The 18,148-nt window shown below is 59.4% G+C and overlaps 1 protein-coding gene across 7 annotated transcripts in view; it reads right to left on the minus strand.

Moving 5' to 3' along the window:
- Positions 1-905: 905 nt before the first annotated feature.
- The window catches only part of SCUBE1 (signal peptide, CUB domain and EGF like domain containing 1), a 99,056-nt gene continuing 81,813 nt past the window's right edge, over positions 906-18,148 (minus strand). For 4 of the 7 annotated variants that reach the window (XM_081130216.1, XM_081130215.1, XM_081130211.1 and 1 more), the window contains 13 exons: positions 17,263-17,385; positions 13,824-13,943; positions 13,371-13,475; positions 12,287-12,403; positions 11,426-11,563; positions 9,977-10,180; positions 8,724-8,885; positions 7,267-7,434; positions 5,999-6,160; positions 4,280-4,477; positions 2,758-2,910; positions 2,324-2,403; positions 906-1,734 (listed from right to left, as the gene is read on the minus strand). In XM_081130216.1, coding sequence (XP_080986342.1) covers positions 1,582-1,734; positions 2,324-2,403; positions 2,758-2,910; positions 4,280-4,477; positions 5,999-6,160; positions 7,267-7,434; positions 8,724-8,885; positions 9,977-10,180; positions 11,426-11,563; positions 12,287-12,403; positions 13,371-13,475; positions 13,824-13,943; positions 17,263-17,385 — 1,883 coding nt within the window. In that variant the 3' untranslated portion in view covers positions 906-1,581. The remainder of the gene's footprint in view (positions 1,735-2,323; positions 2,404-2,757; positions 2,911-4,279; positions 4,478-5,998; positions 6,161-7,266; positions 7,435-8,723; positions 8,886-9,976; positions 10,181-11,425; positions 11,564-12,286; positions 12,404-13,370; positions 13,476-13,823; positions 13,944-17,262; positions 17,386-18,148) is intronic. The other 3 variants (XM_081130213.1, XM_081130210.1, XM_081130214.1) reach the window with 2 other exon arrangements.

An 18,148-nucleotide genomic window follows, 5' to 3' on the forward strand; every position in this document is an offset into this window, starting at 1 on the left:
GACCTCCCTCGCCTGCCTCGATCTTTACCATCCCGAGTGCCTCAGACTCCCTCACACCGAGCTCCTGGCCAGCACATCAGCCTGGCTCGGGGTGGGGGGTGGGGCACACAGCCTGGGGGTGGGGGGGGTTCATTTTAAGATCCTCCCATGTTCCTTGGGATTCTGAATACCTGCTAACCCTAAAAGCATGGACCACTCTCTGTCACGCCCTGCGCTGGGGCCCGAGGGCTCCAGCAGGCAGCCCCAGCATGTCAGGTCCTCACCACTCTACCCCAGGCTGAGGGGACTCCAGGCAACCGGGTCCAGTTCCAGACTTTTCTTTTTTAAACAGTTTCGGAGAGGGAGGCCATGTAGCAGAGCAGAGAAAGCTGCGCTGGGAGCTGGGCCTCGGACCCTGGGCTGGCCACCTGTCTCCCTGGGAGGAAAAGGAAGGAGTGGGTGCTGCTCTCTGAGGCCCCCGTGGTCACACAGCCTGTGCTCGTGTGTGAAAGGCCTTGCTTCTGGTGGCATGAGGGCTTGGCAGGGACCCCACGGTCACGGCCTCAGGGTCAGACATGGGCCCTTCTGAAGGTGACCACTACGCCCCTGCTCCCCCAGGAAGGGGTTCGAGGGGAACCTGCCTCCCGCCACGTTCTATCTGAGGGCAATACTCCAGTGAAGCATCGGACAGAGCCCAGTTCCCAAAGAACTCGTTTTCCAAGTGTGTCCAGGGTCAGCCTGCCTGGTTCCCAGCCCCAAAGGATCTGGGCCTCACAGAAACAGAGGCGGCAGGGCCTGGAGAAGCAGTTTCACCAGCTACGGGAGCGGTGACAGCTGGGCTGCACTGGCTGACTGACGAGGTGGGGGCGCAGTATTTAGTTACTGACGAGCACTTCCCTGAAGTACCCACAAATAGAAGTATATATATATTTATATTTATATTTGTACATATATAATACTTAATTAGACGCTCTATCAAGGGAAAGCACAAATCTACAGTTTCCTCCCCTAGCAGCTCTTTCTGTCCCCTCAGAGTCCCCAGAGCCTGACCACAGGGCTTGTCCCAGGCCTGTGGGTGTGGACGCCCCTGCAGGCATCACCCGGCTTATCAAAGCCTCCAGAAGCCCTCACATGCCCTTCTCTCCAGGGCCTGGCTTCTTGCCTCTGATTACACTTCCCAGAGCCTCACAGAGGCGGGCAGCCACGCTCCTCTCTCCTGAGGTGTCACTCGAGGGGCACGAACCATCTTCCCACACGTGCTCTGCCAGGGCTGCCCTCCTGCTTGGCAGCACAGAGGGCCTGGCCCAGGAGAGGGCACTCTCGCTGTCCTGGAAACAAACAGGCGGAGGGAGGGAAGGAGAAAGGCTGCCTTAAGCAGTGTTGTCCCACGGGGCAGCGATGGGAGCAGTGCGGCTGGGCTGGGGTCTCTGAGTGGGCGCGGTCGTGCCCTCCATGGGCTGGTCAGCGTTTCCTGAAGGGCAGCCATAAGGGTGACGTGGAGGCTGTGGGGCCACTTCTGAGCTTTTGCTGCGGGGGCAGGCCCTCTCTTCCCCCCCACTCCCCCTCAGGACACTGGCCATTCCCAGCAGGCAGCTGCACCTGCTATTTGTAGGGCCGCAGGAACCGGGACACTTTGGAGCGCAGCAGTTTGATGAAGGAGCGTGGGAACATCTCCTTGGACTCCTGGGCCGTGTACTTGAAGTAGTTCTGGGGATGTGCCAGCACGTCGAAGAGGGCCTTGATCAGCTTCTTGTCCTGAAAGACATGGCCGGGGGCGGAGGTTGGGTACCCACAGTGCTGGGCTGGTGGCCCTGGTCACCCGCCTCTTCAGTGCCCAGGGGCCTGAAGGGGGGGTGAGTGTCTGTAAAGGTGTGGGGATGGGGGAGATGTTGGGCTGGCTGGTGGGTTTCAGGACCCCACAGATCCTCTTTGCGATAAATACTTTTTAGTTTTAACTGTCTAATTGGTTTTTTAATAGCCTTTGGGGGTGCATCTGAGATCTGGTTCTGACATATGTCAGTTTGGCTCAAATAAACTTACAAAAATAAGAAGTTTAACTTTTGGGTTCTGATAATACTTTATTTAATAAGGGTTCTGCTGCAAAACAAAACACATGTCGCCAACCAGAACACGGAGCAGAGAGCACAGGCTTGGGGGCCAGCAGAACTGGGTCAGAAACTGTGGCTCCAGAACCTACTCCCTAGCTCTCTAGCTGGGAAGGCCTCTCCGCTCTGAAGTTAATTCTCCTCTGTGTGATGGGGTGGATCACTCCTCTCTGGGCTTCATGGCCACCCCTGCAGGCATCATCCCGGCTTATCAAAGTCCTCCAGACATCCTCACTCACCTTCAAAATCTCCTGGTGATTCTCCGAGGCGTAGAGCCGCCCATCACGAACAATGTCTTCTATGAGCTGCTGGTAGTCCTCTGCCAACCCACCGGAAGGAAGGGGGGTGAGGGCGCCAGACCCACCTGTGGCCCTCTCCCCTGCAGCCGCTGCCCTCCCCTGAGCGGGCCACAGGCAGCCCTGCCTTGTCCTCCTCAAGGTCTGGTGAGCTAGAAAACCCCTATTTAATCCTCAAAGCCCTGCTTGGGCAGTACCTTGTGCTGAAGCCCACAGACCCCACTAACTGCTCCCTCATCACTAACTGTGCCTCGGACCCATTATGGGCCTGCCCCCCTCCCCCCACCCCAGGCTGGGGCTCCCTGAGGCTGAGGTGGGTGATTCGGCTCTGTGTGCCCAGGGCCGCCCGAGCTGGGCGTACAGTGTGGCCGCCTTACCGTCGTAGGTGACGTAGGGCACCTGGAAGCCTTTGGCGCTGTTGCCCTCATTGGACTTGAACTGGATCCAGAGCTTCCGGGAGCGGGAGGTAAAGGCAATGGGCCTCTCGTAGGTCTGGCAGGTCTCGTAGGTGGTGACAGATGTGGGCAAGGCTGGGGGTGAAGACGCCATTGCTCCTCACCTGGCCCGTCTTCCTCCTCCTCAGGCTGCCCGCCTCCCCCCCAGTCAGCCTCCAGCACCCACAGGCCCAAGGACTCCAGCTCTCTAGTCTCTGCACTTGTTCCCTCTGCCTCAGACGCCCTTCCCCATCGTGGACCCTAGTGCCTACTTGCATCCTTCTGAGCCCATTTCCATGCCCCCTCCTCCAGGAAGCCTCCCTGACTGCTCCAGCCCCCCTACCATGTTCTTGCTCTGCTCTGGTGAACCCTTTATTATAGCCTCTCTCTATAGGGTTGTCACTGTCTCCTGCCACCTGCCCCTCAAGGACAAGGCTCATGCCTGCACCTAGCACATAGCCAGGGCCAGGGTGCCCACCTCCTTACTGCTCCCTGAGGAGCCTTCCTGAGGTACACTCGAGGCAGGAGAGGCTGGCTCCCCTAGAGCTGACCCTGTACATGAACAGTGGAGGGAGGGTGGAGGGGGTGGGGGGCTGGTGACAAGTATGGGCAGGGGACATGGTCCCAGGCTGGGTTCGAGTTACTGTGGGACCCTGGGCAGCTCCTGGCTCTTTGGGGCCTCAGTCCTTCTATTTGAACACTAGGGATTTTGGCTCATCAGCTGCACCGAGTGGGGTATGGTAACAAAGGCTGAGCGTACAAGGGGCACAGCCCCTCACTGCTTGAGATGCTTTCTGTGTATCAGAGACAGACCAGGCCCAGGGGTGCAGGTGCGTTTCTACAGCGGCCTGTGCTCATCTCTTCCCTGACCCCTGACCCCTGACCCGGAGCTGGGCCCATGGGCACTGCTGCCCCACAACAGCAGCATGTAAGGAATTTAGCCTGGTCCCTGGGGGAACTCAAGGGCAGCTCTGCCTTGCTGGCTTCTGTGGCCACCTGGGCACACACCTGTCCTCACCGTGGCCGGGGTCCACCTGAAGTCTCACAACACGCCCCTGGTGGGGCGATGAGCCAGGAGGCTGGGCTCATGGAGGGGAGGGACGGCTATGTGACCCTGGGCATCTTCTGTGTGGGCACAGACTGGCCCTTTGCCCCCCCGCCCCAAGCTTCAGAGGAAGGGGGTCTGTGGTCACTCCCAGGGTCTCATTCTGGGTGGTGGCAGGGCACAGGGACAACTGAGATTGGTGTGTGGCCAGTGTTGAGACCAGACTGGACCAGGTCCCGGTTCCCATGCTCAGGGCACACACGACGCTTTCCAGACCTTTCCATGGAGCAATAAAGCCCACCTCTCAGAGTCAAACAGAGTGGGTTTAAACCCTGGGTAACCTCCTCCCTTCCCGAGGAGCCATGCCCAGGGGTGACAGGTGTGGGCGTGTGGCTGGGGCCCTGCCTGGACTGCACGTACCGCTCTTCCGCATGACCAGGACGTCGCCACACTCGTCCTCGATGGGCAGGAAGATCTCGGGGACCACAATGAGGATCCTACGCTTGGGGGGTGGCGAGATGTACCACACGCACTCTGCATTGGCTGGGTAGTCGCCAGGGTAGTTGGGGGACTCGATGTAGCCCGTGTAGTCACCAAGCTCGCCGCCGCAGTGCTGGTCTGTGGGCACCGTGGCCGAAGGCCTGGTCAGGCCCTGCTGGTATGGTACCCTGGCCAGCCAGGCCCTCAGCAGCCTTGGAGGTTGGCAGGTGCTCCGTGTCCCTTTAGCCTATCTCCTGGCCTTCCCCACCAGCCAGCTAGGCCTAAGCTGGTCTTCTCTTGGGGACTCTCACCGGGGCTGCATCAGCGGGAGGGCAGGTCCCAGTCTGTGTTGGTTCTGAGGCCCAGCAAGCCTCTCCTTCTTGCTGGGCTCCCTCGGCTGCCTCACCTGAGTCCCTGCAGCTGGGCTTTGTCCAGACCTCCTGCCTGGAGCCGCCTGGCCCTCTGGCAGGTGCCCTCAGGGCCCTGCAGCTGTCAGAGCCCGTGAACCCCAACTTCCCTCCTGTCTCCATTCCCCAATCTGTTCATGCCGTTACTCAGTATCACCTGCCAGGCGCCAGGCGTGGTGCCCTTCCTGCGCGAAGCAGGAAGGCTGAGGGGTGAGGAAGACAGCTGCTTTCTTTTCAGCTCAGCTGTGTACCCTCGAGGCCAATGTGGAATTTTTATGAACTGAATGGTTCTCAGTCTCAACCTTATGAAGGAAATCACCTTCATTAAGCAAAGAGACTTGAACGCAGATATTGGATATGTATGTTATTTTCTCACACATTTTCATTTAAAAATCCTCTCTTCACACCAGTTTCTGGGAAACATTTCATTTTCACCTTTTCATTTCAGAAGCTTCCCTCTCACTTGGTTCCCCCACTTTTACTCACTAGGACATTTAAAACCCTGTCTGCTGAACTCACCCCTGTGTCTGCTCCTGCCCCGGGGCCACAGGCCCAGCTGGGACAGCCCTAGGCAGAGGGGCAGCTCCCACCTCCAGGACTGAAGGAACCAGCTCCCACCTTTTTAAGGGCCTTTAGGCTGTTCTAAACCTGACCAGCAGCCCCAGGAAGGAATAACCGGCTGGACTGAGTGGGGACAGGGTAAATACCAGAACATGCATCCCATAGCACTGAGAAATAAATTAAAAATCCCTAAAATGAGACAGCATCTTCTTTGTTAGGCCCAAAGCCCCTTCTAGGTGCGGGCCTGGGACATCCATCGTCTATTCCCCAGCTGCCTGATGCTGCCCACAGCTCTTTGGTTAAACTAAGTCTCTTACAGACATAAGCAGCGCTTGGTCTTTTTCCTGCAGGTTCACACAGAGCACACCTAGCACCCTGCTTCCTGGGGCTCAGGAGGTTTGGTTCTCCCCCACTTGGGAGCCTTCACAGCTGCCCACAGCCTCCCTGCCTGGCCTGACTTTCCTTCCACAGACCTGAGCCCTGAGCAGGACTGGCCTGGCTCAGAGGTGCAGCCGCCCCAGGAGCGAAGGAACTGATGAAGGCCAAGTGCAATCACGGTGGTCCACAGAGTGGGCCAAGCTGGGCACAGCCTCCAAACCATGGGGCTCTGGGTGGACGTCCCTGCCCCTGGCCCCTCCCAGCGCTCCAGCTCCCCAGCCCCCCCTCCCCGCCCTGGGAGAACAGCACCTACTTTTGCAGTGCGTGACGTTGGTGGAGCCGTCGAAGTCGGTACTGGTGTTGCCTGGGCAGGTGATGCAGTGGTTCTGGCCAAACTCGGGCTGGTAGGTGCCGATGGGGCAGCGGATGCACCGGTGGGTGGTGGTGTTGTAGTGGTGGCCGGGAGAACAGTGCACTGTGGGGAGGGGGTGCATTGGTGGGGAAAGGTTGGGGGAATTCTCCCCCTGGCCTCCTTGCCCCCAGGTCTCTGCAGAGTTCAAGGCCCTTTACCACTGCCTGTGACCTCCCACCAGGGGACCTCCTATCACCCAAGTCCAGTCCCTGAGCAGGCTGACCCCTCTGTTCCCTGGTCCTGTCCACAGCCTCGCAGAGTGAATGCTCTGGGACCTCCGGGGTGTGAGCCTGGGGGAAGCTCTGGGACCTCCGGGGTCTGAGCTGAGGGGGAAGCAGACAGAGTCAGTTTGAGGCCAACATCCTCTCACCACCAGGATGTGGTATGTGTTGGGGGGATACATGGAGAAGGAAATGTCAGGCCAGGTGTGGAGCTCTCCAAGGGGCCCACAGAGAAGGAACTTGGGTTCCAGCAATGCAGGGATCCTGCCAGGAGCAACTCTCAGGGAGCAGTGGGGGGTGACAGTCTGGCTGGTGGGGGTTCAGGAGAGAATGGGGGAAGAGGAAGTGGGGTTCAGACACTCATTCTACAAGGCTAATGGTCAAGGGGAGAAAACCTGGCAGGAGCTAGAGTGGGGGTGGGGTGAGGGGCTAGAGAGCTGGGGCTCCTTTCCTCAGAACGAAGGGCTCAGAGGGGTCCCTGTGTTCACCAACACACCATGGGCGTCGGGGGAGGGCTGTCTCAAAGGCATGTCTGAGAGGGAGCAGGAGGGGAGAGGGAGAGGAGTGGCTGGGCTGCAGCCCTGGTCGGAGGGAGGGAGAGTATGCAGCGAAGGTGAGACTCTGACCTGGCCCCACTGTCTCTGCTGCCCCTGTACTCCTTCGCCTTCCTCCCCCTTCCTTCCACATGCAATCGAAGCCCTCCCAGCATCCAGAGGAGCTGGCGGCACCCGCTCATTGCTTTGGGGGCGGGGGGAGGCTCAGAGCTCCAGATTGTAGCTACAGGCTGTGTTGGACCCCTGATGTCCTGTCCCTGTGTATGGCACAGTGCTGGCCATCAGTGTCCACCGCCTGATGGATCCAGGCTCCTCCTCTGACCCTGGAAGTTTGCGGGGCAGGAAATGGTCCCTGAGCAGCTGAGCCATCCTGTGGCGAGTGGGGTGCCCTCACCTTTGGCCTCGCAGTCTTGGAAGGAGGCTGTGCCCTCATGCTTGGTGAGCAGCCCGCCCCCACAGGGGAAGCAGCCCATGCGCCCGGGCTCGGGCTGGTACGTGCCCACAGGGCAGGCCTGACAGGGCCGGAAGCCGTCGGTGGAGAAGGAGCCTGGAGAGCACTGCCCTGGAAGACAGAGGTCCCGGCTCACTCAGGTTGGCAGGAGGGGGACCTGAGTCCAGCCCTGCTTTCGGCCCTCCTCTGCTCCTGGGAAGGGCACCAGGGCACCAAGGGTGGGGTGGGGGGAAAGACTGGGGGAGAAAGCCTGGGTGCCCATGGCCTGGTCCTGTGGCCACCAGCAGGAAGAGCAAGCGGCTGGGCTGCTGAGCTGGGAGTGTGGGCCCCATGCGTGGAGGTGGGAGGTGGTGGGAGGTCACTTATTTCAGAGGGACTCTCCCCAAGGGAAGGCCGCACAGGGCTCCACAGGAGGAACTGGTCTCTGAAGCTCCAGGGGATGCTACCTTGTCCTCTGCAGGGCTGGGCCAGAGCAAGGGATGAGGGAGTGAGTCCCCCAGGGCACAGTAGGGACAAAGGGACGGGACAACACAATCTAGCAGAAAGGCAGGATGAGAATGTACCTGGCATTGACTGAGGGATGAGCTGGTGCCCTCTCAGCCCAGACTCTGGACTCTCTGCTCCCAGCAGTAGCCACTCTGAGCTCCCTACCAGTCGCCATCCCCACTGGGAGCAGAGACAGAGCTCCTGAGGGGAGGGCAGTGGCCAGCTTGCAGAGCTCAGGCCTGGGCTCTGATATCTTCTGCCCTCACAAAAGGCTGGAGGTCTCCACCACCCAAAGGATCCCCCTTACCCTCGCAGGCATGCCTTTCCCCACCCACTCCCTTGGGTGAACCCCAGGAAGGGAGGCAAGGCTCTGAGCCCATTTCTCAGACGAGGTTCAAGTGGGGTACTAAATGGAAAAGCTCTTTGCAAACCAAACTGTGTTTAGTAAACTGACCACAGGCTTTCCAAACCAGCTACAGGGCAAACTGTAAAATTCTGTGTCAAGTGGTTCTTGCCCAAGTATGTGGCACCCGCCATAAAGCATGTCCACAGCGATGGTGCACTCCACAAAGTGTACACGTTTGGCCAACCATAAAGCACCACATGCCTCTAGCATTAACCACAAGGTAACCTGTAAATGACCATGTGTTTGTAAACTGTAAAGTCCTTTCCAAACTGTGGGGTGCATGAGTGCAGCCCAGTGTGCACTAACTGCATACCCTTTGCCACGTGGACGCTGTGGTCTGCAGTGCATGCTGTAAGTGCAGCTGCACCAGTCAGGACAGCTCTGCGAATGGCATAGAGCTTTACAAAATGTCATAAGGCTTCAGGCCTTTGCCCTGGGAGCCTCGGTGGGGACAGGAGGTGCCCTGCCTCTGCCCCAGTCTCTCCTTCCAGGCAGGGCCCACACTCGCCTCCACATTCGGATACGTTGCGGGCACCAGCCAGGCCGAGCCCGTCGCTGCTGGGGCACGGCATGCAGCTGAGCTGGCCGTCCCCATCCTGGTAGGTCCCCGGCGCACACGGCACACACTGTCCAGAATCCCCGCTGAAGTAGGTGCCAGGCTCGCAGGCCACTGTAGAGGCAAAGGGGAGAGACTGCAGGTGGCCAGGTGGTCTGTCTCCTGGCCTCAGGCCTGGGCTCTGTTCCACCAGACAGGGCACAGCCCTAGTCCCTGTGCCTCAAAGGGCACAGAGCAGCACAGACCCACCACGGATGGGCCGGGGTGAGAGCCAGGGGGGCCGTCTGTGAGGACCCTGGAGGCCAGACCTGGGTTCATGTCCCATCCAGGCTGCTCCTGCTCAGGGTCCTTAGCAGAGCCCTCTGCCTCCGCCTTCTTATAAGTGCTGTGGTCCAGGCTCCCCTGGGACCTCTGTTCTCTCTCTGTCCATACCCTGTCTGTAGCTCTGAGCCCTCAGCCTGCATTCCAACTGCCTTCTGGATGGGCCACAGTCATTCTGTCCAAACCCGGCGCCCCTGCTCTCCCCCATGTGGTAGGCACCAGAGCAGAAAGTGATGCCACCTCTGGCCCGGAAGCCCAAGCTCTTTGTGTTTCCTTGAAGCCCTTCTCCCTAGCAGCCCTCGGCAGGTGTACTCTGGGTGTGTCTCATTCCTGTACCCGTCCTGCCGCCCCCTGGTTCTGGGCTCTCCCCTCTCACCTTGCCTCTCCTCCGCTGTCCACCCTCCACTCAGCCTTCCCATAGCAGCGGGTGGGTTAGGTGGATCCCACGGCACCCAGAGCAGCCCCGCCGGCAAGGCCTGATGCCGCACCTTGCCCATGGTGTGCTCGCTTGCTCACCGCCTGCCTTCTTTCCCCACGTAAACTAAGCCCACACTCAGCCACGGGGGCTGCCTGTAGACCCATCTCCTCTCAGCAGGCCTGGTCACGTCACCAGCCTCGTTCACCTGGACCTGCTGGCTGCGCTGCATCCCTGGGTGGCCCTCTGCCTCCTGTGCATCTTGGCTCTGCTTCTTCTTTGCCCTCAGCCCACCCTGCTCCTCTGGGAAGCCTCTGACCACACAGACTGGCCCCAAGCCGTCCACTGTGATGAGTGCCACACTGCTCCTCCCTGGCAGACCTTGTGTTTCTCTGTCCCCTCTCTCGTGTGCTGTTTCCTGGGCTGTGGGAAGGAAGGAAGGAGAAAGTGGCTGTGGGCAGGGACTCACCACATTTGCTGTCCTGTAGCACCTGGCCTGTGCCACATGCCCCCTGGCTCTCTGGGGCCTTGGCCGGCCGCTGGGCCACCTCGTACTCAGTGCCGGCGACCTGGACGGAGAACAGCTGCCGGCTGATGGCCTTCCGCAGAGTCCTGATGGCACCCTGCAGGCTCTGCTCTGCCCGCTTCCTCATGCAGTCTGCCTCGCAGCTATCTACAGGGGCAGGAAAGACTGTCACTCGCAGTACCCCCAGGAGTTGCCTCTTCCCCAGGCTTCCCCCCCCCCCCCCCCCCCCCCCCCCCCCCCCCCCCCGCTGGGCATTGCTCTGGGCCAGGCTGCTGCTTGGAGTACATTGTTGCAGCAGCCCTGGGGCGAGGCAGCCTCGCTGTGTCCATCTGAGAGATGGGGAGACAGGGTCCCAGAGCTATGACCTGCCTAAGGCCACGCAGCAGATCTGAGTGAAACCAGGCCTCTGTCACTGCAACACATCACCTCCCCAGGGCACACTCCACTGACGGGTGCTCCTCCCTGCCACTCACACACCTTTGAGGCTGCCACTGTTCCCAGGAGAATGTCCAGCACTCTGGCCTTGAATTCAAGGCCTCTCATGGCATGGTCCCTGCCTGCCTGGCCAGCCCTAACCCCCAGCACGCCAACACTTGCTGTGAACTCCATTTTCTAGACAGCCTGCCTTACACACTGCTTCCTGGACACATCTTGCTCTCTCCAACCTCTGTGCCTTTGCCTATTCCATTCCCTTTGCCTAGATGCCATTCCACTGGGTGAACTTCGATTTCAAGTCCTGAATCAAACAGCTTCTCTCTTGGGAAGACTTCGCAGGCCCCTCCCTAGGGCAGAGGCTTCAGCTCTGTGCCCCATTTGTTCTCCCGCCTGCCACCTAGTGTCTCCCCAGCACTGGCAGGCCTGTGAGCACATCTGCCTCCCAGTGGCAGGAAGTGCCGCCAGTGGGGGTCCGTGGTCTGCTCCCTGTGTCCCACAGTGTCCAGGGGCTAGGCACACACAGCCCACATGTGCTGACAGATCTCAACTCCTCTCTCACCACTCAATGCCCATTTATAGCCAAGAGGAAGGTGTTGGATGAAACACAACCCAGAATTACAAGCCCTCTCTCAAACCTGGGAAGACAGGTCTTTGGCTCAACTGTTCTGGAAAGGCTGTGGTATTAGCCCTCCAAGCCCTGGTGAGGGCAGAGAGGGTGGGAGAAGGGTGTGGCTCTCCCTGTGGGCCCCGAACCCTGCTCCTCTCATGACCCTGGGTCTCCTCTTCCACCCTGGGCTCTAGGCAGCAACTTTGCTAGTCCCGCCTACCAGGCTGGCCTCAACCTCTAGTAGGTGGCTGGGGTGGGAGCCCGGCACCATGCCTATAGACCTCCACCACTCTCTGGGTACACTGTCCTCCACGACGCCCTCAGCAGCCCATGAGGAACCCAGTACCCACCTGAGGCCTCTTCCGCCTTCATCTCAACCTCAAACTCAGCTGTGATGTGGGTCACCTCCTTGGATGGGGACTTCCGGCCACGGCGTCTCTTCTTGGAGGAGTCACACTTCAGGGTCACAAAGGTGACGTGGCAGTTTTCTGGACAAGGAAGGGACCGCTGTGGCAAACTGGTGCAGCGCAGGGAGCAGGGTCCTCCCTAGCCATGCACACAGATGGCTGTGGGCAATGGCTCTGCCTGGCCTAATTGTCCAAGGGAAGGCTGAGGCTGGAGAAGGCCAGGGCTGGCTCGAGTTTCCCAGAGGGGCTGGCGGCTAAGTGAGCCCTGCCCAGCCCTTGGAGCCCATCACAGGGAGGCACCTCCCACATACTCCGGGCGCAGCTGCAGCCCAGGTGGCTCAGCCAGGCAGGGCCTGTGATGCTGAGGTCGGCCAGGCCTGGGGAGCTCAGGAGTCTTCATGGAAAGAGCAAAGGTGCTTCCTTCCTGCCCCCTCCCGCCAAGTCTCCCTGGCCATTCCCTGCCTGGACGCCCTTACTGAAGAACGAAGTGCTTAGTGAGTCCTGAGCTTCCGGCCATTGGACACAGCCAGACAGAAAGCTCTGCCCTGGGGAGCTTGTTTAACCCTGGGTGAGGCAGGGATGCTGGGGACCCAAGTTTTGCACTTCCTGCTGACAGCCTTCCTAAGGGCCACCGCCGCTGTCTGCAGTGCGCCAGGCATGGCTGCTGGGCCTGAGGGGCCATGGTGGTGAGGACAATGAGGCTCTGCCCTTGCAGACCCAGCCCTCCTGGACCCTGGCTCTCAGCTCCCAGGCAAGGGGACCTCCACAGCCCCGTGTAGGTTGGTACCAGGGTGGCCCACTCACCCAGCAGCAGCTGCCTTGAGGTCTCCTTTGCTGGTTCATGGCTGCGGGGCCGGAGCTGGCACTTGGCATCACGGATCTTGAAGCGGGTCTTCTGCCTGATGGGGGTGGTAGGGGCACCTGGGGAAAGCCAAAGCCCCCCAGGTAGTGGTCTCTTCTGTGGGCAGGGGGGTGGTGGGGGCCAGGGCCGCAGAGGGAGTGCCTGAGTGTGAGGGGGCTGCCAGGGGCTGGGTGGGGGCCCCTCTGCTGCCTCATTTCTCTCCCTACAAGGCCTAAGAAAGGCGAAAGTGTGGGTGGTGGGGTCAGGCTCGAGCCAGGGGCCATCCAGCCAGAATCTTCTGTGGAGGAGGAAAGGGAGGCCTGTCCCCACCCCAGCCCCAGCACCAAAGCCAGCTCACGAGGCTTGAGCTCTCAGGAAAGGGGTGGAGGAGAGAGGGAGGCCAGGAAGGGAAGGAGAGTAGAAATAACAGATGTCCAGACCACTACTGCCTTCAAAAAGCAATCAGAGTCCCGTGGACTAAGGAATCCAACAATCACAGACGCTCAGAATCACCTCACAGTGCGTCAGACACACACAGAGGCCCGTCATTGAACCCAGCATCCTGAACAGGAAAGGTGCTGACACAGGCTGGTGGGATAGCTGCCTGGCACACAGGCCCTGCTCCTGCTGGTGGTAGCTGCTTGCAAGGCGCTGCCCAGGCCCTGGCATATTGGTCCCAGAGGCACTGGAGTGACCTGCAGCTGCACTTCTGGGGCAGGGCCTTCCTTCCAGGGTGGCTCTGACTCATGAACTTTTAGAACCTAATGGCCACAGTGGATGGGACTCACTCCACTGAAACAGAGTCCCAGAAACTCAGCACCTATGTCCTTGAACCAGTCCGGTGCTGAGGCTCGGAGCCTCCAGTCAGAGAGGTCCTTCCGCGATCCACTGCCCCTGGGCTGGGATGTGTCCCAGACTGCAGCATGCTTGCTACCTAGCACTCAGGAAGCTCTTCTCTGGGCCCTGCCCCTGTCCCCCCCAGCATGGAGCTGGACACAAGGTCAAAGGGTCACCCAGGTGAGTGCACAGGGACAGGCCAGGAGCTACCTGAGCAGCTGGGCCCGGCACTGGAGCCGGTGCCGTTGCGTTTCTGCAGCATCTTGCCCTGGAGACCGGGGACTCCGCAGCTCAGGCTGTAGCTGTTTTCCGAGTCTGCGGAGAGGCCAGTGGTGAGGTGTGTCTGGGCGCCCCTCTCTTTCCAGTGTCCCCAGGTCCCAGGGGCCTCAGAGGGGGGACTGAATGAGGTGAAGGTCAGGACTGACCCTACGTCAATTCATTTCCACTACTTGACTACAGGTTAAACAGCAGGGCAGGAATGAGCCCGCTGCACTTGTTGCAATGAACACTGTGGCCCCCAGAGAACCAGACAGTGGCCCAGAGCTACTCAGTGGTCAGGGCTGGGCCTCGTTCCTAGGTCAGGCCCCTTCCTGGAGAACAGCAGGGGCCAGACTCCAGGGAAGGAAGCCCCCCACCCCCCAGCCCGCGACAGCCTTGGGTTACCTGGAGTGAAGTGTGTGTGGGCTGGGCAGATGAGGGAGCAGCTCTCCACGCCGCCCGCCTTGCTGCAGGACAGCTGGGCCCGGGGCAAGGCCTTGGCCCGAGAGAGGCACTTGCCTGTGTCTGCAGAGAAGGAAGACACGAGAGCGGGTTGGAGGTGCCAAGGTGGAGGCTCTCTGGGGCGGGACTCCCACCACATCTGTCCCAGGGCCTGGCCGTCTTGGTGGGAAGGAGCTGGGAGATGGTGGTGTCCACATCCATTTGGATGTGTGGGGACACTGGGCTCAGAGAGCTGGCTTGCTCCCTTTTCTCAACAGTGGTCCCCTGCCCATGAGGAGGGTCACACCCTGTCCCCAGCTGGGAAGGAACAACTGCAAATGGACAAGGGCTTCTTGGCAGTGACCAGCCTCTCAGCATGGCAGGGCCACCAGGACCCTCTCTGGGGCAGCCTGGACATGTCCGTCAGGTCTGCAATGTCCAACACTGAGCTCTGCAGATTCTCCTATGTGCTCATTTATCTTCTGAGGATCAAAATGTTCCCCAGGCTCCTAGGAAAGGATGGAGAGTCCTACAGTTTGGGACACATCAGAACTGATTTTACAGGTGTCTAATGGGTCAAAGACACCAGACTTCAATGAATAGACTTCTGGAAGCGCTGCATCTGAGCCCAACTCAGCGGTGGAGCTGTTCCAGCGAGCAGGTTGGAGGAGGGGCTCTGTCAGAAACAGATTAGAGCGGGAAACTGCCAACCTGGAGGACCTTCACCATGTGCCTGAACATTTTCAAGGAGCCTCAGAAAGTAAATAGTCCAGAAACATAAGCAAACTCAGGGCCCTCTGGATAAAACACCTGCAACCCCAAATAAACACAAGACCAAAAGTCTTCTGTTCCCAAAGAGCCAGAAAGTACCAAAAAAGACACCTGCAGATAATGCAACCCAAGAGGGATCTGGAAGAGCCTGCGCTGTCGCAGGTGAAGAACCAGGACAGCCACCCACAAACTTCCAGGGAGAGTGGCTTCCAAGAGCTCCCAGTACTTTCTCCAAATTCCCAAAGGGAACCGTTAGTAACCACAGACAACACCACAGCAGGGGGGCCACTCTCCCGAAGGAAGAGGCAAACCACGGAGCCTGGAGCATCCTCATGCTCTTGCTGGCGACGGGAGAATGCAAAGCTCTTTCCTGAGCAACTTCTAGGGAGAAGCTGACATCTCCCTGAGACAAGGGGCAGGCTGGCTCCTGTTCACCGTGACAGCAGGGAGTTTCCCAGCTGAGTGTTCCTCCGTGGGATACAAACCCGCGGCCTGCGCAGCACTGCGCAGGTGGATGGGACCTGGGGGGCAGGTGAGGGGAACCACGCAGACCGCGCAGCGCCGCTGGCTGGCAGTGCTGCGGGCTGTGAAGTCCCTGTCTCTGCCCCAGCAGTCTCAGGACCTTGGCCAGCACCCGTGAAACTAGCAGGCTGGCTCGCTTGGCTTGTATGTAGGTGAAACCTGACTCCACCACGAATACCAACAATTCACCACCAGAGACTATCGCAGCCTTCAGAGAAACATCTAAAATCGCCTAGAAAGTAAGAGGAAAGGCAAGTAGACTGGCAGTAGTAAAAATGAGGGAAAAAGCATGTTAGCCTTCACATAAGAATGTCTGCTTGGAGACGTGAAAGAATAGAGACAGCCCAGCTGGGCGTGTGGTTCAGGGACTGAGCATCCACCTAGGATCCAGATCGTGGTTCGATTCCCGGTCAGGGCACAGGCCCGGGTTGCAGGCTCCATCCCGTCAGGGGCATGCAGGAGGCAGCCGATTAATGACTCTCTCATTGATGTTTCCATCTCTCTCTCTGAAATTAATAAAGATATATTTAAAAAAAAAAAAAGAGTCCCGTTTGAGAGGGTTGTGGAAGGCCGAGGGGCCTCGACTGGACTTGCTTTGGTATACTGTAGCCACTCAAGTGGTGGGACTGTCTAATGAGTTTCCCTTTTCCCCAAGTTACAGGCTGGGACTACTGTCAGAAGACAGCCTCCCTTCTCTGGTCAAAGTCCGGAGTGCAGTGGGGAGGGATCTACTTTGCAAATGGACCTGCCAGCTAAAATATCCCTAAGACGCTACTTTTAAAAGTCTCGAAAAGTTCTCCTGCACGATTCAAATTCTAGCTGATACAGGCCCCCACAGACCCGTATCACATGTGATTCAAACACAGAACCCTGGGCGAAGCTTCCACATTAGGGGAACACCCAGGAAGAGTCCCAAATGTGACTTTCCAGATCGTGTACACGTTTTTTATTGTTGCCGGGATGAATGCACAAAGGTTAGGCCACGCTCTCAGGGTACAAACTCAGCAATGTGACAAACACCCGTGACCAAGGCTCGTCCCTGTTGCCTCAGAGCAACAACAGCCTTGGCTGATGTGGCTGAAGCCTCTTCAGGTTCTGTACTAGCACCGCCTTTAAATCTGGGGGGACCACATGCCGTATAATGCCTACTGTGTACCCACTATTTCTTCTGCTGGTTAATGAACCAGCTGTGGTGTCTGGTTCCCTTCTCCTCTTACCCTTTCCTGAAGGAGAAACTCAGCTTTGTGTGTCTGCACTTCCTGAGTGTTTATATCCAGAGCAGATCTTTTGGACCCTCCAGGTCAAGAGGAGTACACATACCTGCTGTGTTGAGGTGGGGGGACCACGGCCACGAGCTCAGTGAGGCTGGTGGGGGGCAAAGGAGGGTGAGGGGATCAGGCCAGGGTGCAGCAGCCTCTGGCCATTCAAAGAGCTCAGAGCAGACGGGTGGGTTCCCACTCAGAGCCAAAGGGCTCACTCTGCCACTCTGGGACAGTCCCAGAGCCCAGAACAGGCCTGGCACACAGTGGGTGGTCAGTATGTGTATGTGAATGTGGGGGACTGTCCAGAACTCAGCCCAGAGGTGCCCACTCACCCAGAGCACACCAGCAGAGGACGAAGGACCCTGAACTCCCAGAGGCCCCGTCCCTGCCCTACCTGACACTGAGGGGCTGGCAGCCTGGGCAGGGTGGGTGTGCAGAGACCTGGATGCTCCCAGGTGCTCCCCATCCAGGCTCTGATGCTGCTGCACTCCGGGAACCCCTCCCCGCACCAGCTTCCTTGGCAGGACAAGGGGGAGATGGGGGAGCTGAGGCTCCCCCACACTCCCTCTAAGCACTCAGCTCCGCGAGCTCTGTCTGGCTGCAGAAGCTGACCCCCAGATCTCCCCTTTCTTCCACAGGTCTGTCTGTGTCCTGGCTGACACCCAGCGTGCTCTGCCACCCGTGTCCCCTCTGCTTCTGTAAGCCTCATTCCCATCAGCCATATGCCAGCAGCAGAGAGCACCTGCCTCGCTCACCCACCTGCAGAAGTCACTGCCCTCCCCTCCCACCAGGCACCAGGGGGAAGGGCGGGTCCCAGCGATGGCTGATGTCTGCTCCAGGACACTCACCCACACAGTCCTTCCGGTTCCAGTGGAGCCGCCTCCCCGGGGGGCAGAGGCACTCAAAGCTGCCCTTGGTGTTGACACAGCCCTGGTCGCAGCTCCCATTGTTCATGCTGCACTCGTCCACGTCTGGAAGCACAGGCCGGGTAAGGGCAGGGGTGGCATGGCTGGGTGGCCCAGGCCACCCCTCGGGCAGGAGGGCTGAGAATCTCGACCCTAGCCTGAAGCTGTCACTGCACGCAAACACGTGGCCGCACACATCACACACACAAGCATGCACATGTGTGTGCTCACAAGGCTCCCACACACCCCAACACACATCCCTCCCACCTAGACTGGGGAGGGGTAGAGCCGAGGTACAAAGTTAAAGTTCCCATCAGGACTGTGGGGCAGGAGCGAGCATTGGCCCAGGAACCGTGAGGCCTCATCTTACTGTGGGACTTGGGCCAGGCCCCTCCTAGATGTTCCCTCCTATACAATGGGCACCAGGCTGAAGGAAGCCACCTCCAAGGCCCTCCTTCCTCCGACCGCCAAGGGCCAAGAGCGCACACTGGAGTGGGAGGGAAGGGCTGGATGGCATTCACACTGGGGCGCAGGACTGTGAGCACCCCGGCCGCCTGTATTTGGGGAGTGGCAGGCCCAGGGAAGCTGGTGCCAGATTTGGGGGAGTCCCTGCAGGAGATTCTGCAGCCCCCCCCAGGTGCCACCCCCTGCCTCACCCACCGGGCCTTCACGGTTGCCCAGCACACAGGGTGGCTACTCGTAGGTCACAGGAAAGACACCCCGGACAGCGGGGCCTTCTCTTCCATGCCTGTACATCTCCAAGTCCCAAGTCTGTGGCTCCTAAATCCATCTAGAACCTTCACCTTCTCTACGTCCCTCTCCACCCTGC

Source organism: Miniopterus schreibersii, assembly GCF_964146895.1.
Source record: "Miniopterus schreibersii genome assembly, chromosome: 2".
Taxonomy (NCBI): domain Eukaryota; kingdom Metazoa; phylum Chordata; class Mammalia; order Chiroptera; family Miniopteridae; genus Miniopterus; species Miniopterus schreibersii.